Genomic DNA, 26,933 nt, shown 5'->3' on the forward strand with positions numbered 1-26,933 from the left:
CAAAGTTATTGCTCCTAAACAGGCATTTCAGTAAAGTGTGAGGATGTGTGTAGTTACTACATCATGCCATCAGATTAACTACACATCCAGAGTTCTGGTTCAAATGTGAAGTGTTAATTAATAAGAAATTGTCATCTGTTGTCGACTCGTTGCATGCATTGCTTATTCATCTTCTTTATGAATTGCACTGTCATTGTCATTTTATACCAGTATGGGCTGTTCCCTTTAGCAAAGCCTGACATGAAAGAGTCACATGATTCAGGAGTTTTATCATGTTCTAAAAGAATGTCTGAAAGACATTTTTTAAGTTCTGCAAGTAGTAGGCCTATCTTAAATAGATTGGGTTTAATGTAGCAGGAGAGGCAATAGGGTGTTCCAGATACAGTATATATAGCTAAATTTGAGCCTTTTCTTTTTGTTTTCACAATGGAAACAAAAAGTGCAAACATGTTCCGTTTGGTCCCTCTTTACAGAGTATTGTTAAGGAACTGAGAAATTAACAGATACAATAATTAGTATTTGTACATATATATAATTACTGACACCACACCCAAAGTGAGGTTTCCTGTCATTTTCTATGTACTGTTCATACAGACCGCAACTTCAGTCATTCACACTACCACACTGTTTACATGTGTGGCTTCTATGGAGTTGCTCACGGAGGTCTATAGTGACTAACTCTGCACAGAGGTGTTGCAGGAACATGTGGCACTGCATCTTGTCACTTGGATTGGAACACAAAGACACCACTTTGTATTTCTAGATAATCATTTATTTACAGATTTGTTGCACTACTGACACTGATAGCCAAATGACATATGAAGAGAACGTATATTCTGACAATAATGCAAGAACACAAAGTTTAGAAAAAACAATGTCAGAGCTAGAAGAGCCTCTCAGAGACAAACATCTAAAGATTATAAACCTCCATGAAAAATCACAGCGCAAAGCACAATGTAAAATGACTCGTCTTTTTGAAAAATATGAGCCAACTGGCGTCTCTATTTACATTCAGTCAGTGATGTAGAACTCTGGTGTCTCTGGTTCTGCCGTGCCTCAGAGAGGCGTGGTTGGGGTGGAGGCAGTAGTGGGGACAGTCACTGGGTGCAGCCCCAGGTCCAGGGATGGAGCTTCATCTGATGGCGGAGGGCTCTTCTTCTGGGCGTCCATCTTCTCTGTCAGCTGAGTGTAAAGGTCCTTCACTGGCTCGCTGCTCTGTAGTCACCAGACACAGCATCACACAAAGCGTCAGTGCATACAATACATTAAACACTAGCATGTGTCCCCAGGGCCTGCTCTCGTGCACACAACTGCTCCATTGTAAAGCTGCAATGTCAAACTTTTATTGAACTTATTACCTGGACAGATAATATATTTGTCAGTCTGAGATCCTGTGTGTGGATGTCTGACATTGGCTGAATTTAAGCAGATGTTTGGGACGTTTCTGGGGACATACTACTTCCTGTAAGCATGATGTGCTTCTGGTGGTGGTTGTTTCAAGATCGACAGCAGGAGGAGCAACTAACAGCACCTTTCCCATCTCCAGAAGAATAGCTGCATCCTGTAGTTTAGAACGCTCCCGACCACAGACAGCATGCCGATTTATACAAAGTGTTGCCAAAAGAAGCATTCAATTTCAATAAAAACATCTTTTATCTCTTCAGTTGTTCAGGTATGTTTTCTCTTTAGACATGAAGGACTGGGCAGTAGTTCGTCATTGAAGTTTGTGTTTTACACATATAAATAAAGTGTTCTCATGTAAGGGAACACAGTTTGATTATATTATGTCATTTTGAAAATATTACATTTCTTTGTATTACAAGTTGTCTGAGATTTAACATTTGAATATATTAGAATATAGATGGAGAATAATTAAATGTGTACATATCAGACAGGTGCACATTGCCAGGTACATTGTCACATAAAGCCAGGTTCAAAATTCTTGTTTCATCCTGTTGACATTATAGAGTCAAAGGTCTTTTGTGTCGCTCCATAAAACAAACATAACAGACATAATAATGACATGCTTTTAGTAATAGCATGTTGTATAATCAGGCTATGAATGATATGTGAGCAAACCCCTTTGTAGAAACCTTCAGAATATTGAGAGGAATGGAAGAGAAAGGTTTGGAGGATGTAGCTGAAGTGGAGATTTCTGGATCAGCCTTTAAAGAAATACACACCTAAATGTGCATATTTTCTTTCTAATTTGAAAGAAAACATGAAGCAAAATAGACACAAATCTTATAATTGCCCAGTGCATGGAAAAACATGTTGTTTGTCTGTAGTGTCTCCCCTTAATATAATGATAAGGCTCTCCATCATATTCACCAGCACAATGAATGTAAATATGGGCCATCGAGTGCATCACATGTGTAGAGCACTTCAATTATGGGACTGAATAATAACAACATCACAACAAAAATGAGTTCAGTTAAACAATTATGCTTATGGCTGTGATTCTCCCCTCCACCTCTGATGTTGACGGATAGTTCACTTGTGTCCTATTTCTCAATGTTTTGAAATTGTTCCAGTATCGATGGAGAATGCTGCAGCGGCTGAGCTGGAAGGACAGTCCACTGTCATGGCTCAGATTCTTATTATTAGAGTCTGACATCGAGGGGGAGGGAAGGAGGGAGAGAGACTAATAATAACAAGGGGAATCTGTCAGTGGTAACAAGCCCTTCTACTGGGTGTAGTACCATACCCCACTAGAGAGCTTATAGTACCATATTAACTCACATGAGAGCTTATATTCCGATATTACCCAACTAGAGAGATTATACTACCATATTACCCCACTAGAGAGTTTATATTCCCATATCACATATTACGAATTTGCCTCAGAGGGCTTTACAATCTGTACACATACGACATCAGGAAAAACTCCCCAAAAATAACCTTTCACAGGGAAAAAAGTGAAGAAACCTTCAGGAGAGCAACAGAGGAGGATCCCTCTCCCCGGATGGACAGATGCAATAGATGTCATGTGTACAGAATTAACAGAGTTACATAAACACATTCAATAAATATGACAATATATTGAACGTCAAGTCTCAAGTATCTGATGCTGCAATGAAGGTTCTAGTGTTGGACAGAACTCATCAAGGCATGACCTGTGTCATCACTATGAATAATTCGTATAACTCTACTCTTCTCTCTGTCCTTATGGATGAATTCATGTCACATTAATGCACATTACTAACTCTACTTCTGGAGTCCTTGTACTCTCTCGCTCGCCTCACAGGTTTACATGGATCGTGGTTTTATCTGGATCCTGGTCCGGCCCAACACCTACTGCTATCATCATGATTATTATTAGTTGCATTGCTATTAGTATTGCCAATACCGCTTTTACTATCATTATTATTTTACTGTTATTTTTTTGCTAGTTGTAACTTTCTCTTCATGCCTACTACTCTCATTAGATTAATAAGTTCTGTCATATGCATTGAACGTGTTGTAACTCTGTTATATTATTCATTCTGGTCACATGACATCTATTGTGCTTCTGTTCATCCTGATAGAGAATGTTGTCTGTGTATGAGGCAAATTTGAAATTGTTATACAACATAAATTGAATTGAACTCCTATTTGTTTGATGCATATGAGGTATTTTAATGCCCTGGCATTGTGAAACTCCAAGATTCGGAGACCTCTTCCTGAATCTACCAATCACTACAACTTTGGCTCATTTCTAAGCACAAGCTGAATATAGAAATGAAGCCAACCTGTTTTGGAGGTTCAAGAGTTTTCATCAAGGTTTCCATGTAGGACGGCAGCACTTTGTGATGTAGATGCAGCATTATCCGGAGGGCATGTCTGTGGACGTTCTCTTTACTGGAAAATATTTAGACAGAAACAAAATGGGTCACGAGACATGGTGGAGACGTTCAAGTCAAATGCAACTAGAATAATGTGGAAGGTAATGCTATGAGTGTAAGTTTGGACACTGGTGTCTACCTGCATGCCCATAGTCACATTATCGGCTCTGCTAGAATCAGCTCACCTGGAAAAAGAAGTCAGAAGGAAGCCATCGAAGACAACGGAACAAAAGTCTTCTGATCCAAACTCATCAGAGAGCAGGGTGAGGTGTCCCGTCAGCAGGTGCAGGAAGATGTCCCCAAAGGCCATGTCGTTGTAGGTCTCCGCTGTGGGGGAACAGCAGAGACACAAAACGTTACAAGTCGTGTAGCTTCTCCTGGAGTCGTAGTGGTGCATTCACTGTCAAACTGCTAACCCATACAGTGTCAGAGCCTTTCTCTGCCGAGGACACAGGCAATGAAATGTTTGTCAACCGTAAAACTTGTCCTTTTGTCAGTAACAAAACAAACTTTACTTAAATTTGACTGGGAACCTGGAACATACATGAACATCCATTGAAGGAAAAACAGTGTACCAAGAAACTCCCACACCCTTCATGGTGTTCAATAGGGAAAAAAAGAGAGATGTTTCTGCATTTTGAGTTTGGGTTGCAAAGATGATACGTTTTCAGATATTCTTACGGTTAAGACCGCTACTCACCCAGGGCAGGGAGTAACCTCTGTAAGGCGTTCTTGTTCCTCAGCTTAGCAATGTGGAGGACGTAGTAGAGACCCATTTCACAGGCCACTCTGTTCTCCTGCAGGTATCTGAGGGAGAGCAAGACAATACTTATCATTGGCAAACAGAAGTAGATCATTAAGAAGGGGACGGCCCTGAAAATAAGGGCTAGAAAAAAAGTTAGATTGGGCTGTCTACAGTCATGCTAGGAATCAGATGAGTAGTCTCATGAAACCTGCAGTTATACACTGGTCCCATCTGGCTATGAGCATGTTCATGTTACAGCTGCAAAGTCATTAACACACAGCAAATCACCCATAATGCAGTCTGATTGTATTCCTTGGTGACGATGCTTCTATAAATAACGTGACCCCTATCAGGTCAGAAAGATGCGTGACTTTGTGGGACTTGAGTGACAGCTAAATTAAATTCATCTGTTGTTGCTGCCCCTTCTTAATTGTCACCTGTGCTGTTTATAATATGACACAATGTACTTTATTGTCCAAGTTGGGACCTTTGTCTTGCACTGAAATGCTGCACACATGACAGTGTCCTATTATATAGCTGCCTCTATAGTAATCATGATTAAAAAAAACAAGTATGTACTGAAGCACATCACAGGCTGCACACTATGGTTGGGCCAATGGACGATGTCCTCATCCATCGACCTCTGAGCCCACATGGTGACGGTGATGGTCCTCTACTCCTGCAGTTCTTTACCTGCTGAAGGCATCCGGCAGGGTGGTGGGGTATGGCAACGAGCTCTTCTCCTCACTGGGAAGCTTCTGTTCTACAGTGAAGGTGTGATCATCAACAACCACTGACATCATGGTAGGCAAGAAGCGGGTCACTACCTCCAAGTCCTGACAGGAGGCACATAGGAAGATCTGTTTATTTCAATAGTTTGGAATGCAATGACCCGTATCTGCCCTCTAACCAGAATAGGCTGAAAAACAAATGATGCATTTACAAACAGATAGTCTGATGAGAGTTTATAACCCGATAAAGCATACATATGCAGGAGGTGTATACTGTACGTACCAAACGAGGCTCTTTAAAGACCTGGCTGTCAATCATGTCCCACGCCCCTTGACCCAGTGACAGCATCCTCAGCAGCAGCATCAGGTCTGGACTGTCCTGTTCAAAAACAGACACAACACAATAACTTACAATGGGGAGGGGGGGGGGACTATACAGTGGAAACAAATAACTCTCTGCCTCTTATAATTCATAATGACTGTCGTTTGAAAAACTAATAATCAGAAACCTGCATATTAGAGAGAGAGAAAGAGATAGAGATAGAGATAGAGCGAGAGAGAGAGAGAGCTGGATAAATGGAGCAAAAGGAAGACTTAGTCAGTAGAATACCGTGACATTGTCATCATGTCCTCGTGCCTAGTATGCTTACCCTGGGCAAAGCGTCCTGACTCAGCAGCTCTTGCAGGTTCCTGATGATACTCAGAACCAGAGTGTTACAAGCAAACGGGTCACACAGGATCATAGACAGGTCCCTGGAATGCACAGAAAGGTAAGTTCATCCATTCACAAGAGATGAACAGCTCCATTCAGGAACGTGCTCCTCATCTGTTACCCGAGGACTTGCTCTTGTCCTTTCTTCACTCCGTCTAGGAAACCTTGCAGCTCTCTGGCTCGCTTGCCATCCACAAACTTCTCACGGATGCAGGCGTCCAAACACCAAGTGAACTGTCACAGCACACGCCAGAGACACAGAAGAGAATAAATGCTAGAGGACAGAAACTCTTCAGTAGAATGATTCACCATCACCGCCTGTGTCCTTACCTTATGACAGGGGTCCACAGAGCAGATCTCACTTATGTCCAGGTCGTGAAGAGACATCAGCAGCTCTGCTCTCAGTGTGCAGTAGTGGACATTTCGCGTTCGCAGGAAGAGGGTTCTTAAAAACTGCAGCACCATGTCGTACAGCTTCACGTTCTTCCCAATCATCTGAGTCAGCTTTAGGACCACCTAGAACATCAGGAGAGCTTAACGACGCCATACTTTCACAGAGATCCGTGTCTCAAAGATTCTGGTTCATGTTTAATAAAGATCCGATCTGATGACCCACTCACCTCGCCTTGGCGTCGTGTTTTGGGAGACGGGCTGAAGAAATTGTGCAGGATAGAAAGGTCGCTGCTGAACAGAGCTGCTTCCTTCTCCACAATGTACTGCTTTAGGAGAGGGGACACTTCATCCCCAAACAGAGCCTGGTTATCCTGCCAGATCTGCCTCTTCACCTCCACCGCACACACTTTGTACAGCTCCTTGTCAGCCATCACCATCTTCAGTTTCTTTTCTGGCACCTGCAGGAGGGAGCATGTGATGAAGATGAAGGGGTACTTCTGCAAAGCCAATTTGAAGATTTTGGCTCAAAAAATAGTTTTATACCTAATGAAATTTGATACAGACATTCATGTTTCCCAGAGGTTCAGAATATAGCCAATACCGTTCATGACAAGATACAGATGGGTTACAAATGGATGTAAGTGTGTTGTTCTACGACGGGCCTCTAGAACAGCTTTCTGCTCTCCAAGTGTGTGGAACCCTGCTGGAGGGATGAACATGTGTGGTTTGCTGTTGTGGTGAAGAGCAGTGTCTGCAACATGTTGCGTCACAAGGCAACACAAACTGTGTGCCAATACCTTACTCAAACTCGTGGTCATTGTTTACTTACATTGTACTCTACTATTATTGTACAATGAGAGATAAGGACGAAAACTTTTGAGATTATCCTTTGTATTGAAATGAAGACGGCTACAAAATGTTTAATAAAATCCCATTCAATAAACTTCAGCAAAAGCACATAAAAACTAATTTGCCCACGATGAATTAATATTATGAATAAACAAAATAATAAATAGACTGTAAACTATTGCCACATATAAAATAATCGATGTCATAAAAAGTGATGTTGATTACTATTCCTTATTTTTTAGTAATTCTTTTAGGTACTGGGGGGCATGTCCGTGAATGCACTGAGGAGTGAAGAGGGAGAGCTTATACTCAATTCTGAGTGGGATTGGGAGCCAGTGTAATGATTTCATAACAGGGGTGATGTGGTTGTATTTGCGGACTCTTAACAGGATCCTGGCAGCGCTGTTTTGAATATGTTGCAGTCTTTGGATGTTCCCGTTAGAGATTCCGATGAGGAGAGCATTACAGTAATCCAGTCTGGGCGAGACAAAGGCGTGGACAAGCTTCTCTGCATCTGTATACATATACATATACATATACATATACATATACACATATATATACATATACACATATACATATATATACATATACACATATATATATATACATATACACATATATACATATACATATACACATATATACATATATATATATATATATATATATATATATATATATATATATATACATATATATACAGTGGTATGAAAAAGTTTGGGTACCCCTGATCATTTTCAAGATTTTCCTTTATGTATCATTGGTTGTTCGGAACAGCAATTTCAATTAAATATATCATATAGCAGACAAACACAGTGATATTTAAGAAGTGAAATTAAGTTTATAGGATTTACAGAAAGTGTGCAATAATGACTTAAACAAAAGTAAGCAGGTGCATACATTTGGGCACCCCAACAGAAAAACTACATCAATATTTAGTAGATCCTCCTTTTGCAGAAATAACAGCCTCTAAACTATAGCTTCCAATGAGGGTCTGGATTCTGGTTGAAGGTATTTTTGACCATTCTTCTTTACAAAACATCTCCAGTTCAGTCTGGTTTGATGGTTTTCGAGCATGGACAGCCCGCTTTTAAAACAGACCACAGATTTTCAATGATATTCAGGTCTGGGGACTGAGATGGCCATTCCAGAACATTGTACTAGTTCCTCTGCATGAATGCTTTGGTAAAATTTGAGCGGTGTTTAGGGTCGTTGTCTTGTTGAAGTATCCTGCCCCGGCGCAACTTCAACTTTGTCACTGATTCTTGAACATTGTTCGCAAGAATCTACTGATACTGACTGGAATCCATGCGACCTTCAACTTTAACAAGATTGCCAGTACCTGCACTGGCCACACAGCCCCACAGCATGATGGAACCACCACCACATTTAACTGTGGGTAGCAAGTGTTGTGTTCTTCTTCCGCCATGCATACCGCCCCTTGTTATGTCCAAATAACTCAATTTTAGTTTCATCAGTCCACAGCACCTTATTCCAAAATGAAGCTGGCTTGTCCAAATGTGCTTTAGCATACCTCAAGCGACTCTTTTTGTGGCATGGGCGCAGAAAAGGCTTCTGCCGCATTACTCTCCCATACAGCATCTCCTTGTGCAAAGTGCGCTGAATAGTTGAACGATGCACAGTGACACCATCTGCAGCAAGATCATGTTGTAGGTCTTTGGAGCTGGTCTGTGGGTTGAGTTTGACTGTTCTCACCATCCTTCGCCTCTGCTTATCTGAGATTGTTCTTGGCCTGCCACTACGGGCCTTAACTAGAACTGTGCCTGTGGTCTTCCATTTCCTCACTATGTTCCTCACAGTGGAAACTGACAGCTGAAATCTCTGAGCTAGCTTTGTGTCTCCTTCCCCTAAACCATGATGTTGAACAATCTTTGTTTTCAGGTCATTTGACAGTTGTTTTGAGGCTCCCATGTTGCCAGTCTTCAGAGAAGATACAAAGAGGAGAACGACTTGCAACTGGCCACCTTAAATACCCTTTCTCATGATTGGCTTCACCTGTGTATGTAGGTCAAGGGTCAATGAGCTTACCAAACAAATTTGGTGTTCCAATAATTAGTGCTAAAGGTATTCAAATCAATAAAACAAAAAGGGTGCCCAAATTTATGCGCCTGCCTACTTTTGTTTAAGTAATTATTGCACACTTTCTGTAAATCCTATAAACTTAATTTCACTTCTTAAATATCACTGTGTTTGTCTGCTATATGATATATTTAATTGAAATTGCTTTTCCGAACAACCAATGATACATAAAGGAAAATGATCAGGGGTGCCCAAACTTTTTCATACCACTGTGTGTGTGTGTGTATATATATATACATATACATATATATATATATATATATATATATGTATATGTATATATATATATATACACACACACACACACACACACACACACACACACACACACACACACACACACACACACACACACACACACACACACACACACACACACACACACACACACACACACACACACACACACACACACACACACACACACACACACACACACACACACACACACACACACACACACACACACACACACACACACACACACACACACACACACACACACACACACACACACACACACACACACACGGGATTTTTGTCATCAATAACCGTAAAACAATGGTCGAAGCTTCGAAGGCTTTGGATTTGGTCAGGAGGGTTGGCTGACGCTCTCTGGCCCATTCAGATAACCACCAGTGGCCGGTTGCACTTGCAGGACTTCATCTGGTCTTCTCAGACCAAGCTAAAAATTACGCGAGTTGCACCAGGTAGGCTGAAGCCTTCCTCTTGCTAAGACCGGGTGGAAATCTTAGTCCTAGTCAGGAGCAGGCGTAAGTCAAACTCCAAGTCGGAACAATCCTTTATCCCCCTCATGGCTGTAGGCAGATTGACCGAGTCTCTGCATCATGTTGTTGTGCTGGCTTTAACTGTTACAACACGAATACTTTTCATTTCTGGTTGTCCATGAGATTTATTTTTCTCTGAGCCTCCATAATAACGTTGCCGCAAAGGATAAATGATTAGTAGACATTAGCGGGCTGCTAGGCAACAGCCACATGAGCGTGTATCGCTAAAACCAGGAGTAGTAAAGGCTTCAGTGTGGTTGGTGCAATCAACGTTCTTCCCAAAGACCGGCTTAGCAGTTAGGACCAGGCTTAGTAAAGACCAGTTGATGCAACTTGCTCCAGGTTAGACCTGCATTACGGTGTCAGTCTGAATGGGGTATCATGTATTCTAAACGTACTGTACTCTGTGACTGTAATACATGTTATCATGTAACAACAGAATACAATACACAGAGTCTGTGGCCATATCCCTGCTGATTAAATGTCAATACTGCTCACACCTTGTAATACATTGCTATTGCTAGTGTTCAACAAGAAAACAATGGCCCTGAAGACACTCACCTTGGGTAGATGCTTCAGCACCTGCATCACCACTGGCTGAATGGACGGCATTTTGACAAGGGGAAAGCTCTTCTCCAGCAGCTCTTCAAGCTTCCCATATCTGAAGGAAAAAAAAGCATAATAGAATCCAAGCTGGTTCCTTCAAAACATTACTCAAAGTGCAAAATAACCCATGACACACCTGTCCTCGTCCTTGCCCTCTGCAATGGTGGCGACTCGCTCCATCAGCTTTTCTCGAAGCTCGTCAAAGACGGACTGGTGGAACTCCAGCCGAGGCGTTCCATGTAGATCGAGGAAGGGAAGCGCAGACTGGAGGGTCGGCAGCAGGATGCCATTTTCCATCTGCAGACATGTAACGCATTAAAGACTCAGAGATTAGTTCAGAGCCAGCTGAATACATGTTTCCTTGCTTATTTGTAAAGGCTGATATCAGCCAGAACCCAACTTCAGACACGTGACACACCATGGAAATAGACACATTTTCTACTTAACTTGTCTCCATACCTCGTTGGCACGCGACAGTGTATCAATACATCCACACTGAAAATGTCGCTGAAGCATCGAATTTTCTGGCTACATGACAATGGCAGAGACAGACAGCTAGCTAGGTCTATTTTCAATAAATGATGTATGTATGTACACTGCCATTTGGAGTGATGTTTTTCTTCTTTCAAAAGACAGTTCAAAACCAGCTTGTCTCGTGTTTTTTTGGGAGTTTTTCTTGTAAGATCCTGTCGTATGTGTACAGATTGTAAAGCACTCATAATTTGTGATTTTGGGCTATACCAAATAAAGTGAATTGAATGTTTAGGGACCGTGGGATTTTTAAAAGCAGCAAAGTGAAGCAAAAGTATCTACTCACATCCTACTGACATAAAATAAACCTCAGAATCCAATATGATCAGAATCCTGAGCTTCCTCAACAATTATGTAAAAAGAGAGTAGTAGCTACACATAGTGGTTTTAATAACCACAGATAAAGTACCTGTACACAAGTCTTTTTGTTAAGATGTAATTTGTTTGAAAGCTTTCTGTTCTGTTTCAGTGCATGTCATTTTGTAGACTTTTTTTTCCCAAGTTTACTTGAAATGAGAAAATATAATGTATTTATTATTAGAGTATGCAATATTTATGATTCATCCAGTTCAATTTTGACAATAAATATTGTTGAGATATTATTCAATTTGACTTTGATATTTGAAATGACAATTAGTTATTGACTACATACAGACGTCAATGCATCTGCTTGGCTACTCATATGGGACTAAATCAGAGAGCAAGTTAGAAATTATTATGATATTTTTTCGAACTGGACTGTGTTGAATTTGAATTGAATACGCCTGCAGCAGACCATTCTAATCAACCGCCTTAAAACCTGGTTTGGCATCCAGAACGCTGCACTTGGCGGTATTCTTACCTTTCAGATAGAACCCACTCAGTCACCATATGTAATTACTCATCCTCTACAGCTCACATTACCTTTGGTGTAGCGCACGGTTCAGTTTTAGGTCCAATTCTAGTTTACATATACATGCTCCCACTAGGTCAAAGCATTCAAAGTGCCAATTTCTCTTTTCATTGCTATACAGACGACACAAAGATATAGCTTCCCTTGAGACCTGATGACCCAAGAAGCTTGGCTGCAAAACTATATACAACTATAAAAATAAAAATTCAAAATCAGATATTATTTAGTTCCCCTGTCTGTTAACATAACATCCACTGCCTGAAACTTAGGAGTACTATTTGATTCAGATTTAAGTTTCAAAGCACAAAAGTTGTCCAGTCCTGTTTCCTTCAGATTAGAACCATCTCCAAAATCAAACCAATTCTCTCTCACTCTGACCTGAAAAAAGTAATTCATGCATTCATCTTTTCAAGACTTGACTACTGTAACTCCCTCTTCTCTGGCATCAACTAGTAACTATCTTGCCTCCAACTAGTTCCGAATTCAGCAGCTAGGCTACTTACTGGTTTTAACAGATGACATAACCCCAATCCTGGCTTCTCTAAACTCTCTCCCTGTTTGTTAAAGAATTGATTCTAAGATTGTACTCATCACTTTTAAAGCATGTCTGGGTCTGGCCCCAACATATATAGAGGAAATGTTGAACCCTTATGAGCCAGCTTGCTCATAGGAGGGGGGATAGCTCTAATATCAATTTCAGGGTACATAAGAAAATACAAAATCACTTTATCGGAGTTCATCACTCCAGGGATCGGTAGGGAACACAGTGGCATCCCATCGGCCACTGTTCCATCTCGGCTTTACTGCTGACAAAACGTTGCAACTGGTCTCTAACTATTGAGTGAGTCTCTCTGATTAAGGAGGTCTAAACTGTGATTACTTCCGCTGATATTCCAACTGCGCAAACCCTAAACTAACCTTCTAGTTTGAAGAGCTTTGCTAAATAAGTTAATTCCAGCTTGTTCTTGGCTGCTTTTATTGTGAAACTCTTGACACTGAAACCGGAAAATGTTACTGTTTAAATCTAAAAAAATACTTTTACAAACGACTGCAGATGTGTCCTCTTCTTCTTCTTCATCTGTTGCTCAGAGGATCGTTGTCTCTTTCCGTTGAACCACTGTACAGCGTTGAGTTCTCCATCTTACTACACTACATGACATCGAATAGCAAAGAGGCTTTCTTCCAGATAAAAGCATGAACGACTGTTCATAAATATAGAGTGGCATTAGTCCTCTCAGACATTTAGCTGGTATGCAACGTTCCAACATGAATACACGTCATGGTTTTGGAGGATCCTGTTTAACGGGGCGACTGTGGGGTCAGTGGGTTAGTAGGTCCGTTTTTCAATCAGGGGGTTGGTGGTTCGATCCCCGCCCTAGTCGATGTGTCCTTGAGCAAGACACTTAACCCTGAATTGTTCCATGTAGCTGTTCTACGGTGTATTAATTGTAGCGATTGTAAGTCGCTTTGGATAAAAGCGTCAGCTAAATGACATGTAATGTAATGTAATGTAACGTCACCTGAAACTGGTCGATGGCTTTCAGAGGCTCCGTGCAGTTGGTGAGCGTTTCTTTCAGGTCCTCTCCGTTGGATATGCCGAGCTCCGGCAGCCCCGCGAACATGCTGCTCTTTGTGTCGGCGACTTCAAGATGTACGTGGGAATTAAATATTCGACCATGTGGCTCTTAAACCGAAGAGATTCCCCTCGCTACACAACACTCAAACACATTACGCTCTGTGCAGTAAAACGGAGACTTCCTGTGTTGTAACTGTGTAAACAGTCCGCCAGAAACACCCGCGACGGGATGTGTTCCGTGCTTCAGAGCCGTGAGGCCTCAAACCCTGAACCCACTGGGATTTACTGACGTCCTCTGGTAAATGGTTGCGTGTGAGAGACTGTAAGGGCTTGACATGGTGTAAATATGAATGGGACAGCACTTTGCTGCAAAATACAACATATATGACGTCAACAAATATTGTGTGGGTATTTATGATGAGACGTCATTTCAAATAATCTATTAACTTGTTTTTGTTAAAACCGCTTCATTGACAAAATGAAATGAGTGATGAATAAATCGGTGTCCTATATATCAATATAATTATCTCTGCTTGCATTCCATCTTTCATCTGTAATGTTGTTGTGTAAATATAATATGCCCGGCTGAACACACATGTGCCGTTTTTATGTCTCATGATTCCACTGGTAACTGCGTGGTCACATTCCGATGAATTGTGCACAGTCTGCATCTAATGCTGGCCCAGGCCCAATCCCTCTAAACCCTCAAACCCTGACGTCACTTGGCAAATGGTTGAGTGTGAGAGGCTGTAAGGGCTTGAAATGGAGTAAATATGAATGGGACAGCATATCACGTGACCATGACTACATACATAGTATTATGTACAATTATCGGTATTTATTTTATAATTATAATTTATTTTAATCTATTTACTAATTTCTGTCAAAACAGCTTCAATGGCAAAACGAAATGTTTGATGAATAAATAAATAAACATCCTCTGATTTCATGTGTTTTCATGCTCTATCTTTAATCCTTAATGTTGTGCAAATGTAATTTGCCAGGCTGAACACCCAACACCCGTCCTCTGTTTTTTTGTCAATGTCTCCATGCTAACTGTGTTTAATGTCACATGGCTATGAATTGTGGGTAATTCCCTTGAGCAAAGTCTGCATCTAATTTGGATTTATGGAAAGGATTCATAAAGGGCTCAACATGTCTGCCAGAGAGCCCTTAAAGACTCAACGATTTGACAGGGGGACAGCCCTAAACCCTAAACCCTAAACCGTCACGGATCAAAAGTCTGAGTCCATCAGGGTGGAGATTGGGATTGGGCTGCCGATTTACGGAAAGGGTTTATTTAGAGCCCTCAAACTTTCTCGGGACTTTCTGGGGAAAACCTGATCTGATGAGGAGAGACGACATTCATCCCACTTTGGATGGAGCGGGTCTCATTTCTGCAAATATAACCAAGTTGATAAACAGACTTAATCCATGACAACCCAGGGTTCATATCAGGAAGCAGAAGCAGAGTTGTAGTCTTACACCCTTCTCTGCACTTCCATTCGAGCAGTTACCCACCCACAACTCCATGGAGACTGTATCCATCTTCCGGCCATTTTCAATTAATTAAATCAAAAGTAACCAGAAGAGGAGTCATAAAGAATATGTCATCCTAAATGAATCAACTCCTCCAAGTCATATTAATACTCACATTCCTCGAGGCACTGGCCGAGGAGGTGGAGTAGCAGCCATCTTTGACTGAAGCCTATTAATAAATCCTAAACCAAAATTATACTATAACTCATTTGAAAGCCTTGTTCTTAGTCTTTCACATCCAACCTGGAAAACATTACAGCCACTTCTATTTGTTATACTGTACCGGCCACCAGGTCCATATTCAGAATTTCTAGATGAATTTTCAGAGTTTCTATCAAGTTTAGTCCTTAAAACTGATAAGGTTATTATTGTAGGAGATATTAATATTCACATGGATGTCGATAATGATTGCCTTAGTGCTGCATTTATCACATTGTTGGACTCGATTGGCTTCTGTCAGAGAGTACTGAAACCCACTCATTGCTTTGGCCACACCCTCAACCTTGTTAATGCATATGGCATTGACATTGATTGATTCCTACTGCATTTGATTCAATACCACGTCTCAATGTGACGAAGGACTCCTGTGCTAACTTTAGTCCGTCCCAGATTGATCATCTCGTCGATAGTGCTACAGGCTCACTGAGAATGACACTAGACTCGATAGCCCCACTGAAGAAAAAGACAGTGAGGCAAAGGAGGTTTGCTCCCTGGTATAACTCTCAGACCCGTAAACTAAAGCAAACTTCACGAAAGCTTGAAAGCATATGGCGTTCCACCAATCTGGAAGAATCACACTTAGTTTGGCGAGATAGTCTTAAAACATATAAATAGGCTCTCCGCAATGCCAGAGCAGCCTATTACTCATCAGTAATAGAGAAAAATAAGAACAACCCCAGGTTTCTCTTTAGCACTGTAGCCAGGCTGACAGAGAGTCAGGTGTATTCATATAGACCTCAGTAGTAATGACTATATGAACTTCTTTAATGAAAAGATTCTAACTATTAGAGGTAAGATTGATGATTTCTTGCCCTCAACCAGTGCCGATCTGTCATCAAGTACGTGGCCTTGGAAACGGCTGTATACCCTGGTGTTTATTTGGATGGCTTTTCTTCCTTCAACCCTGATCAATTGTCTTCAACGGTTTCTACTTCTAAACCATCTACCTGTCTTTTGGTCCCCATCCCAACGAGGCTGCTTAAAGAAGTTTTACCTTTAATTGGCACCTCTCTGTTGGATATTGTCAATGTGTCTTTGCTAACAGGCCATGTATCACATTCCTTCAAAGTAGCTGTAATTAAACCTCTCCTGAAGAAGCCCACTCTTAATCCAGAGGTGTTGGCTAACTACAGACCAATGTCTAACCTCCCCTTCCTCTCTAAGATCCTTGAGAAAGTAGTCGAAATCAGTTATGTGACTTTCTACATCATAATAGTTTATTTGAGGAGTTTCAGTCAGGATTTAGAAAGCACCACAGCACAGAGACAGCACTGGTGAAGATTACAAATGACCTCCTAATTGCATCAGAAAAAGGACTCATCTCTGTACTTGTTTTGTTAGACCTTAGTGCTGCGTTCAACACCATTAATCATGGCATCCTATTACAGAGACTGGATCAGTCAATTGGCATTTCAGGTACCGCACTAAGTTGGTTTAAATCCTATTTATCAGATCGATCTCAATTTGTATTTGTAAACGATAAAGCCTCGATGACCACCAAGTTCCACAAGGTTCTGTGCTTGAACCAATTTTATTTACCTTATATATGCTTCCTTTGGGCAACATTATCAGGAAACACTCCATAAACTTTCATTGTTATGCAGATGATACTCAATTATATCTATTGATATTTTATCAAACCAGAGGAGACCAACTAGCTCGATAAAATTTAAGCATGTCTTAAAGACATAAAAACATGGATGACCTGCAACTTCCTGATGTTAAACTCAGACAAAACTGAAGTTATTTTACTCGGCCCTGAACACCTCAGAGATCAATTATCTGGTGATGTGGTTTCTGTAGATGGCATTGCCCTGGCATCCAACACCACTGTAAAGAATCTCGGTGTTATCTTTAATCTGGACTTGTCTTTTAACTCCCACGTTAAGCAAATCTCAAGGACTGCATTTTTTCATCTACATAACATTTCAAAAATCAGGCACATCTTGTCTCAAAAAGATGCAGAAAAACTGGTTCACGCGTTTGTTACTTCCAGACTAGATTACTGCAACTCCTTATTATTAGGCTGCTCTAATAAGTCTCTTAAGTTCCTCTAGTTGATCCAGAATGCTGCAGCTTGTGTACTCACAACAACTAAGAAAAGAGATCACATTACTCCTGTATTAGCGCTCCTCTTTCATGGAACCAGCTTCCACTTTCAGTCTGGGAGGCAGACACAGTCACCTCATTTAAGAGTAGACTTAAGACTTTCCTCTTTTATAGGTCTTATAGTTAGGGCGGAATCAGGTTTGCCCTGGTCCAGCCCCTAGATATGCTGCTATAGGCTAATAGGCTGCTGGTGGATGTTTTAGGATACACTGAGCACCTATCTCATACATCTCTCCATTGCACCTTACTAACTCTGCTTCCTCCCCGGAGTCTTTGTAACTTCACGTCTCATAGGGTCCATCGGATCTGGCTGTGTCTGATGCCTCCTGCCTGGTGAGCCGGCCTCCCGCCTTGGCCGTGCTGATGCCCCCCCCCCCCCCCCCCCCCTCTCCTCTCTACCTCCTTCTGTTTCATGGATTGTGGAGGTCCATTCATGCATTCTGTCATATTCATTGAATATGTTTATGTAACTCTTTAACGCTGTTCATTCTGTACACATGACATCTATTGCTTCTGTCCATCCTGGGAAAGGGATCCTCCTCTGTTGCTCTCCTGAAGGTTTCTTCCCTTTTTTCTATTTCTTGGGAGTTTTTCCTGATCCGATGTGAGGTCCTGGGATAGGGATATCGTACGTGTACAGATTGTAAAGCCCTCTGAGGCGAATTCATAATTTGTGATATTGGGCTATACAAAATAAACTGAATTGAATTGAATTGAACATGCGATGATTTGACAGTGGGACAGTGATTGCACACTACTCAGTTTGTTGTGTTGGCTTAATCCTGAAAGTTGAATGCATCACTTATTAGGAGTATTTGTGTTTATTATTTTTATTAATATGATGAGAAATAATAATAGTGATCACAGCAATGATTAATTGTTGTTTGGTGGCTTTAAATGACTCCAGGACATTATAGTATTTTACTGCTTTTCTGATTTCACTTACACACAGTTGTGCACACATAATTTTTTTTTGGACGGTCACATGCCTTCTCCAAGAGTAATATGAAGGTGGGTCAGCCTTGCTCTTACACCATGCCCTCTTTAAATCTTGCGTTTCTGTAGATCATCATCAGTAGGTATCCCAAAGCACCGAGGAGGAGGGTGATGAACAGGAAGAGAATGCCAGCCCAGGGCCCTGGGGGCAGAGCCTTCCTCATTCCTAGACTCTCTGCTGGTACCAGATTGCTCAGAGTCAGCATGCACCCCAAAGCCCAGCCTACCGAAGCTCCTCCTGCCTGCAAAAAGACACAAGGGGACCCACTGAAACCACAACACACCATGTACAAGCCTTTTGATTTAGGTCCAGCAGACAGTCCTGTTGACAGTTGTCAAAAGTTTGAACACCGACTGAAATCCCAGCAAATGATCAATTAAAATGTTTCATTGATTTCCTTCACGTCTGACCTTTTTCTGGAAAGAGATGGAGGGAAGGGAGTGCTCATCGAAACTGTAGCCCTGCAGTAACAGGACCTGGACGAAATTGGAGACGGCACATGTATTCTTCATGTGTTTCTCTTTCTGCTTTGTCTTTTGAGTCATCTATGAGTAGAAAAACATTGGTTTAGGAATTGTATTTAGTTAGTGAGATCTTAACCTGCTTAATCATGTCTCCAATCACTATAGACATTTCTAGAGCATCCAGATACGGTGTGTTTTTTTTCTTTGAATTAAGTCTACTGGTGTATTTGGTTGTTTTATACATGACCATGTTTGAGAATCCTTCTTCATTAGAGGCAGTGCTCTCAAGAGTACCTCAGCCATGGTCATGTTGCAGATGAGTCGATTAGCCTCCTTCAGTCGACTGGGGGACGTGACAGGGATGTTGGTGAGGAGTTTGATGTAGTTACTGGTGAAGAAGAAGGCAGAGAATGCCTGTGGAGATTATGGAAAACTGAGTCAATCAGAGTCACATTCTTCCAGAGGGAAGATTAGTTTTCAGACAAATATCTTGGAAAACATCCTGTTTGGATTTACAGTCATTTAAATAATGAATATTTTAATATAATAACAAAACAATTGACAGCAAATACTAGGTGGGATACAAAATACTGCCATCTATAAAGGGAACATTTATAATATCCCATAGATTTCTGTCTCCCTACAGTCGTGAGAAAGAAGTGGATCCTTCTGCTGTTGTACAGGAGGGTTCTACAGGAGATACTGCTGCCATGTATAAAAGATATTTCACCATCCAGGGCCGCTCCCAGGTTCATGTCCGAGTACAGTCAATGGCAGTGTTTACAGTAGAACTACCTACCGAAACTAAACTAGCACATCTGTGAGGCTGTGCTTCGAGCTAAATGGTAATGTCAGCATGCAAATATACTCACAAAGACAACGCAAGCATGCTGATATTTCACAGGTATAACTAAAATGCAAAAGACTTTTGCTCCCTGACAATATCCCATAAGGCTGTGCCTCCTCCCTGGCACCATGCCTGCAGAGAGCACTGTCCTAAAGACAGATAATCTCGGAGAACAATCCTCTCCATTTCTTTCATTCCATGACCAGTCTGGTGGTGGAGTATGGATGGATGGAAGCCACGGCGTACCCACCACTACACCACTGACTTAAAAAGAGTTTGTGATAGGACAGTTATATGGTTGCAGGTTGCATTGTAAATGATCTTCACCAGCCTATACTTGTATTTCAATAATATACTTGTCTGTAGTGTGTTAAGATACATTTAACATATTGACATGTACTGCTAAATAGGTATACAGTATGCTGTGGAGAATTTACACATTTGAACAACATTCAGATCAACAAAAACGTTCAATGATGTAAAACTGAGAAATTCAAAAAGGTTACCATAAAGGTATCATCAAATGTTTGGTCTATGAGTAACAACTATGGTATTTTTGTCTACTGTTTAAAAGTCTCCCTCACCATGAAGCTTCCTCTCACGTTGGGTTGGAAGACTCCATTAAAAGAGCACTTTGAGTAAGAGCAGTTGTCGAAGGAGAACAACTTTTTGATGTTGTCCAGGCAGCTCTGGTAGTCTCCTGTGCCCACTACTGATATGGTCATCTGGGGGTCATACTGGGCTGGTCTGTAACTCTTTGTGCATGGAGAATTAAAGACATCCTTCCCCAGCGTGATAGATACGTTGAACTGTTGTGGATAGCAGGGATGAGCCACCTGGGGCTTTACACCTGCAGTCTGAAAGAGCCAAAACAGATACAATTTAAACATTCTTCTGGTAAATATAGGCAAGTGCAGCATATGACAAGTATAATTCCTAGTAAACTGAATCGATAAATGTTCACAATGTACAAGAAGTTCAGAGTATTTATACTCCATATGTGCAATCAAACATTATGTGTTTCAGTAAAAAGCTTGTGTTTACGTTGCCAGCCTTTTCTACAACCTTTTTTGAATTTCTAATAAACTGGGTTACATTTGGATTGACAACCAACCTGGTTTTGGGAAATACCATATTTTATAATTGCTTTATACGCAAAGGACATCTAGCTCTCTGCAAGAAAGCAACAACGCCTATTTTCCAAAATCTCATGCTATTCCTTTGAGAAAGTTCAGTGCAGCTGGTTGGTGGAGTCTGTGTAGTACACACTTCACCTGGGCCACTCTGGTTTAAACATCCTTGTTGGCATGCGTACTGCAGCCAGACAGTGAATTTGCCTCATGGGCCTGGCCTAACTGCCTCCTGGGCCCTGCCTTCTGAGCCCTGCCTCCTGCCATGGCCCTGCTGATCCCCCTCCTCTCTACCTCCTTCTGTTTACATGGATTGTGGTTATCTGGATCGTGGTCCATGCCTACGACTCATCATTCATAATTTCTGGCATATGCATTGAATGTGTTGTAACTCTGTAACGCTGTTCATCTGTACACATGACATCTATTCCGGGGAGAGGGATCCTCCCCTGTTGCTCTCCTGAAGGTTTCTTCCCTTTTTTCCCTGTGAAGGTTTTTGCAGTTTTTTTAGGAGTTTTCCCTGATCCGATGTGAGGTCCTGGGACAGGGTTGTCATATTTGTACAGATTGTAAAGCCCTCTGAGGATAATTTGTGATTCTGGGCTATACAAAATAAACTGAATTGAATTGAATTGAACATGCGATGATTTGACAGTGGGACAGTGATTGCACACTACTCAGTTTGTTGTGTTGGCTGAATCCTGAAAGTTGAATGCATCACTTATTAGGAGTATTTGTGTTTATTATTTTTATTAACATGATGAGAAATAATAATAGTGATCCCAGCAATGATTAATTGTTGTTTGGTGGCTTCAAATGACTCCGGGACATTGTTGTATTTTACTGCTTTTCTGATTTGACTTACACACAGTTGTGCACACATCATTTTTTGTGGACGGTCCATATATGATCCTCACAGTTGAGGAAACAGAATTGTAAAAATAGCCATATGTAACTGTTGATTTACAGTTTTTTAACAGTACCGTGATAAGATGAGCCAGCAGTTTCCGCAGGAACTGGTCTTGGCCATAGCACAAGAAGCTCTGGGTGTACAGTCTGTAGGTTTGTCCGTAAAGCTTCAACTCCATCACATTATCCTTGTCCTCCACCTTTTCCGAGGTCTCAAAAGCAATCTGTGTGGAAGCTCCCCCTAAATCCAAGGCTCCAACTGTCTCTCTGCCTGGATTCAGCCATCGCCCGACAAAACCGAACTGAATGGCAAGAAAAGACAGGTCAAGGCATAACAATTTGAATCGATGTAGGAAAATAGAAATATTCCATGATAGAACAGAGTTTAATTTGAGGAGAACATACAGCAAAAGAACTTCCAAAGCACCTGTGTGTGGAACGTTTTATATGTGCAACCAACTTGAATCTATGGCACGAGTTGACAGACTGTCCACAGTTGTTCTGCCTCTACGCTACGTTACCAGTTGTCTTGATCCATTAGGCATACTCCAAGGGGAGGATATGAACAGAACTATACACGTCCATGGATTTGTGTATATCCGAGGCTTAAAGTTGGTGTTTGGGACAGCTATATTAACTTTAGATGGGATTGAACGACAAGTCATTTGAACTATTCACTGAGCATATCACCAGCTTTCAGAGCAACTCACACCAACATTCAAGAGTGACTGTGGCTCAGTGGTGAGCAGGGTCGTCCTTCAGTCAGAGGATCGGTGGTTTAATCCCCGGCTTCGCTAGTCCTTGTTGATGTGTCCTTGGGCAAGATACTTAACCCCAACATTGCTCCCGTAGCTGTGCCAACGGTGTGTGAATGTTAGTTAGTCCTGATGATCAGGTGGCACATTGCATGGTAGCTCCTCCCATCAGTGTATGAATGTTAGTTAGTCCTGATGGGCAGGTGGCACCTTGCATGGTAGCTCCTCCCATCAGTTTATGAATGTTAGTTAGTCCTGATGATCAGGTGGCACATTGCATGGTAGCTTCCATCAGTGTATGAATGTTAGTTAGTTAGTTAGTCCTGATGAGCAGGTGGGTGCCACCTGGACCAGGACTAACTAACATTGCATGGTAGCTCCTCCCATCAGTGTATGAATGTTAGTTAGTCCTGATGGGCAGGTGGCACCTTGCATGGTAGCTACTCCCATCAGTGTATGAATGTTAGTTGATGGGCAGGTGACACCTTGCATGGTAGCTTCCATCAGTGTATGAATGTTAGTTAGTCCTGATGAGCAGGTGGCACATTGCATGGTAGCTCCTCCCATCAGTGTATTAATGGGTGAATGATGTCACGTAGTGTTACAGGTCCTTTTACCATTTACACCAGCAACGTATGAAGATAAATGATTTGTTCCTACATGTGTTCTCCTTTTGTATTTAGGCTGTGTGCTTTCCCTCCTTGAGTTGTCAGGCAATCTGCATTTGTTCCTTGTGTTCTTTGTCAGATTTCCTGTCTGAGATCCTCACGCTATACTGGTTTGTTCTCAGTTCCGTTTTTTTGTATTTTTTTTCTCCGTATGCCTCAGTCTGCTCCCTCAGTTGTCTAAACTGAGGTTCCCTTAGAACTCGAAAACCTTGACAGAAATTGTGTAACCCTTGCTCCCCTGATCAGCAGGTCTGACTTATTGTACCTTGGCAACTTCTTCTGTTGTTACGACGCGTGTGCTGCACAAGTTAGATGCTTTCAATTCCTCCACAATGAGGTTTTAATGTAACAGTGTTTGTGATGTGCTATGAGTTGAACAGAAAGGTCAAAGCTCACCTTCACAAAGTTTTCAAGTAAGTAGTTGACTGTAACCCAGCCATATGCCCCCTCCTCCTGTCCTCCTAGGATGGTTGCATTTTTGAATTTGAAAGGGTAAGACCGCAGTTTGTTCTCCACTTCCTTCAGTACCCGCTGGGACTCTGTGGCATTGATGATACTTTAAAGTGTGTTGAATGGGGAAGGAAATGTATATTCAATTATTCCAATTAAGATCCATTTCAATGTGTTCATGCATCATTAATGAGGAGTGTGGTAGACATATTAGTGCACTATCCTGTCTTTATAGGATGACTTACTTCAAAAGTCTCATGCCTGCAGTAGCTCCCAGATAGAGTGAAGTTTGGTGGTGCCTGTATTTGGGGATATCCTTCACAGCTCGTTCTAGACAGATCTCCAGACTTTTTGCTGCACCACCAGGAAAACCTGCATAGCTAGATATCCCTCCACCTTGACAGAGAGAGAAAGTAGTTTGGCTTACAAAGAACTCAGCCTGACCTCTAAAACTGAACTTCCCTGTCTTAAAGGAAGAATGAGCTTCTGAGATGAAGGCTCTGGATGGTGTTTCTAAGGAAACTCTGAAAACAAACGGAAACAACTGAGGAACTAACTAAAAAGGCCCAAACGTTATGGTGAGGAAGTGAAGCATGTAAAAGTTATTGAATAAATTTCTGTAGAATGATGTGAAAGTCTGGGCAGAAAGGGTCAGTTCAGGTAACTCACTTACCTCTGGGGGTACCGAGCAATGTAGATCATTTGAAAATAGACCATTCAATAAATACAAGATGTCTTGATTTGTATTGGACATGAATGGAATATTTTATTTTTTTTATTTGCTAACTTTAACTGCATTACCGCATTTTTTTTTTTTGCCCTGACCAAGACAAGCAAATAATAACTAGTTTTTCCATTCAAATGGTGACTTGATTACCAGCATCTTGTTGTCAGTATCCGCATTTAAAGCCTGCAGCAGGCAGCCCTTGATTTAAAACATGTAAAGTCCATTATGCCAGCCTTCTCACAACCCCTGGGCGGGGCTCACCTTCTACATGACACTCGTTGTGCTGGATAACAATACCAGTGTCATTTTGCTTGTCAGCCGGCCATTTGTAGGTGTACATGGAGGTGTGGGATGAGCCTGCATCCAGAACAATTCCATACTGAAAGAGACAAAGCATTACATGTCAGACACATACAGCATGGGGTCGGCTGTAGTGGTCGTCCCGTAACCGCAAGGTACCCTGTTCGATCCCCGCTCTCCCCATAGTTGCATGTCGAAGTGTCCCAAAGTGTCCTGGAGCAAGACACTGAACCCCCAGTTGTTCCCCAGGCGCTTCACTGCAGCCCACTGCTCCTTCATAACTAAGGATCGGTCAAATGCACGGGGATAAACAAAAGTGTACATTTCTTTTCGTATCTCATTTTAGCGTTTGAAAATGCTGCTCTCAAAGGGAACCACATTGCTGAACTAACATTCATAGAACATTCACACACTGTAGGCACAGCTACGGGAGAAATTTGGGGTTTGAGGTTGCACCAAGGACACATCGACATGGGCTAGCGGATTGAAGGACGACCCAGCTCACCACGGAGCCACAGTCACCAGTAGAAATGTCATACAAGTAGAAATGTACATTGGATCTACTATGGCATTTACAATAGTAGTTGTAACAAAAGTAACCACTGTGCTCTAGTTTCAACCTTCAGTAAATGTGCCAATGACAGGATGTGACCCGACCCTAGACATCTGGTGTATGGTTTTTTTTAACATTATGGCCATTGATGGTTGAACTCATTCCTTTTGAAAACATATTTCCTGTCATGAGACTACAAAGTACAGGTCTACTGATTAGCTATGATAGAATGAGTGATGTTATGTCTTAACTCAGAACAGAACAGAAATGTTGACTTTGTCTGCTCTTTTTTTTAATGTCAACATCAAAGCATCAAGTTCTATTCAAGCATTATTCCGGAGACAAAGGGTAAGGGCAGCACAAATGAGACCAATTTCTGTACCCTTTTAAAAACTATTTGAAAGTGTTAGTGAAATGAACAAAAGGAAGAGCACATGAGTAATGTTCTCAGAGAATAAAAGAAAAGGCATAGAAACCTCACACTCTTTGTTTCTTTGTCTTGTCTACTCCGGGTGCTCTGAATCACTTATTTCTGCAACGCGCTTTTAAATTATTGAGGCTACATCTGTTGCATGTCGAGAAGGTTTAAGTTCAAATCAGGACACACGGTTCATGACTGTACCCATTTTATGTACATGGCATTCTCGCTGGACCCCACAGCAACATTTTAAAATAGTATAACACTAATATATTGAAACAGCTTTTTAAACCGTGGACCACAATCTAAATGTTCTTATCTTACTATAACTTGTGTAAAATTAAATGAATAAGACGCCTGATGAAGAGAGAACCTCCCCATATGGAAAAAACACACTTTTACGAGGTCCAAGGAAGGCTTGAAAATAAATATTAGATGTTGTCCTCAAAAAGTCACCTTCAGTCAAAGAACATTAAAATGTATGTTCAGATTACAGTAGATATTATGAGATGAGTGCATATATACAATAATGATTTCATTACCATGTGTTCAGGGGGTGTCTCCCTCTCTCTAGCTGGAAGGACCACTAGTAGAATCCCAACTATTGCCAGTGTCAGCAGCCCCAGCGCAGGGATGGTGCGGCTGCAGCGGAGAGCCATGTGGAGACCGTGCGCTCTGATGCTCCCGCAGATCGGTGTGAAGCGCGTGAGCACCGAATGAATGCGCAGTAAGGAAACACACGGAAATAAAGGGCGTGTATTGAGAAGTTGACGACGGGGGTATAGTCTGATTCTTGGGGCATTCAATCGTTTGGTAAGATGCCTCGCTTCCTGTGCTTCCTTCACGCACGCACCCCTGTGCAGACACGCACACAGGAGTAGAGTTTGAGATACGGCTGTTTAGTATGGAGCCCTTATTTAAAAAGTCATTATGACTATCACATGCATGCATTCTGAAAATGAAACAATACGTTCTTTAATCATTCATTTATAGAGACATTTTTATTTTAAAATGTCATTAAGCAAAAGTATTTTTGTAATTCATAATGGCATCACATCTTCTTGAATCATGTCCAAACGTTCAACATAATTCAGTATT

The 26,933-nt window shown here is 41.5% G+C and overlaps 2 protein-coding genes across 3 annotated transcripts; both read right to left on the minus strand.

Annotated features, from left to right (window-relative positions):
* Positions 1-958: 958 nt before the first annotated feature.
* nelfb (negative elongation factor complex member B) lies at positions 959-13,958 on the minus strand. Its single transcript, XM_034542162.1, has 13 exons — positions 13,695-13,958; positions 10,888-11,048; positions 10,707-10,806; positions 6,633-6,863; positions 6,343-6,528; positions 6,134-6,246; positions 5,951-6,053; positions 5,584-5,679; positions 5,263-5,405; positions 4,525-4,631; positions 4,010-4,151; positions 3,732-3,840; positions 959-1,215 (listed from the first exon to the last, which is right to left on the minus strand). Exons 1-13 carry the CDS (start codon positions 13,794-13,796, stop codon positions 1,057-1,059), a joined length of 1,752 nt encoding a protein of 583 aa, XP_034398053.1. The 5' UTR covers positions 13,797-13,958; the 3' UTR covers positions 959-1,056.
* Positions 13,959-18,418: 4,460 nt separating this feature from the next.
* LOC117736597 (ectonucleoside triphosphate diphosphohydrolase 2-like) lies at positions 18,419-26,610 on the minus strand. Of its 2 annotated transcripts, none has more exons than XM_034542037.1 (9): positions 26,378-26,610; positions 24,826-24,943; positions 24,083-24,233; positions 23,784-23,943; positions 22,039-22,266; positions 20,510-20,782; positions 19,373-19,492; positions 19,025-19,090; positions 18,419-18,855 (listed from the first exon to the last, which is right to left on the minus strand). In XM_034542037.1, exons 1-9 carry the CDS (start codon positions 26,492-26,494, stop codon positions 18,646-18,648), a joined length of 1,443 nt encoding a protein of 480 aa, XP_034397928.1. In that variant the 5' UTR covers positions 26,495-26,610; the 3' UTR covers positions 18,419-18,645. The 2 variants fall into 2 exon arrangements, with proteins under 2 accessions (XP_034397928.1, XP_034397927.1); XM_034542036.1 differs by having other exon boundaries at positions 19,025-19,159; positions 26,378-26,609.
* Positions 26,611-26,933: the final 323 nt, after the last annotated feature.

The sequence above is a fragment of the Cyclopterus lumpus genome, chromosome 9 (genome assembly GCF_009769545.1).
Source record: "Cyclopterus lumpus isolate fCycLum1 chromosome 9, fCycLum1.pri, whole genome shotgun sequence".
Classification (NCBI taxonomy): domain Eukaryota; kingdom Metazoa; phylum Chordata; class Actinopteri; order Perciformes; family Cyclopteridae; genus Cyclopterus; species Cyclopterus lumpus.

Coding starts and splice junctions, on each gene's coding strand:
- nelfb (XM_034542162.1), bottom strand. CDS start 13,796: ATGTTCGCGGGGCTGCCGGAGCTCGGCATATCCAACGGAGAGGACCTG. Junction 5,406..5,583: donor TCTTTAAAGAGCCTCGTTTG/GTACGTACAGTA, acceptor GCCTCCTGTCAG/GACTTGGAGGTAGTGACCCG. Junction 4,152..4,524: donor GAGGTTACTCCCTGCCCTGG/GTGAGTAGCGGT, acceptor GTTCCCCCACAG/CGGAGACCTACAACGACATG.
- LOC117736597 (XM_034542036.1), bottom strand. CDS start 26,494: ATGGCTCTCCGCTGCAGCCGCACCATCCCTGCGCTGGGGCTGCTGACA. Junction 24,234..24,825: donor CAACGAGTGTCATGTAGAAG/GTGAGCCCCGCC, acceptor CTCTCTGTCAAG/GTGGAGGGATATCTAGCTAT. Junction 19,160..19,372: donor GCAACATGACCATGGCTGAG/GTACTCTTGAGA, acceptor TTCTACTCATAG/ATGACTCAAAAGACAAAGCA.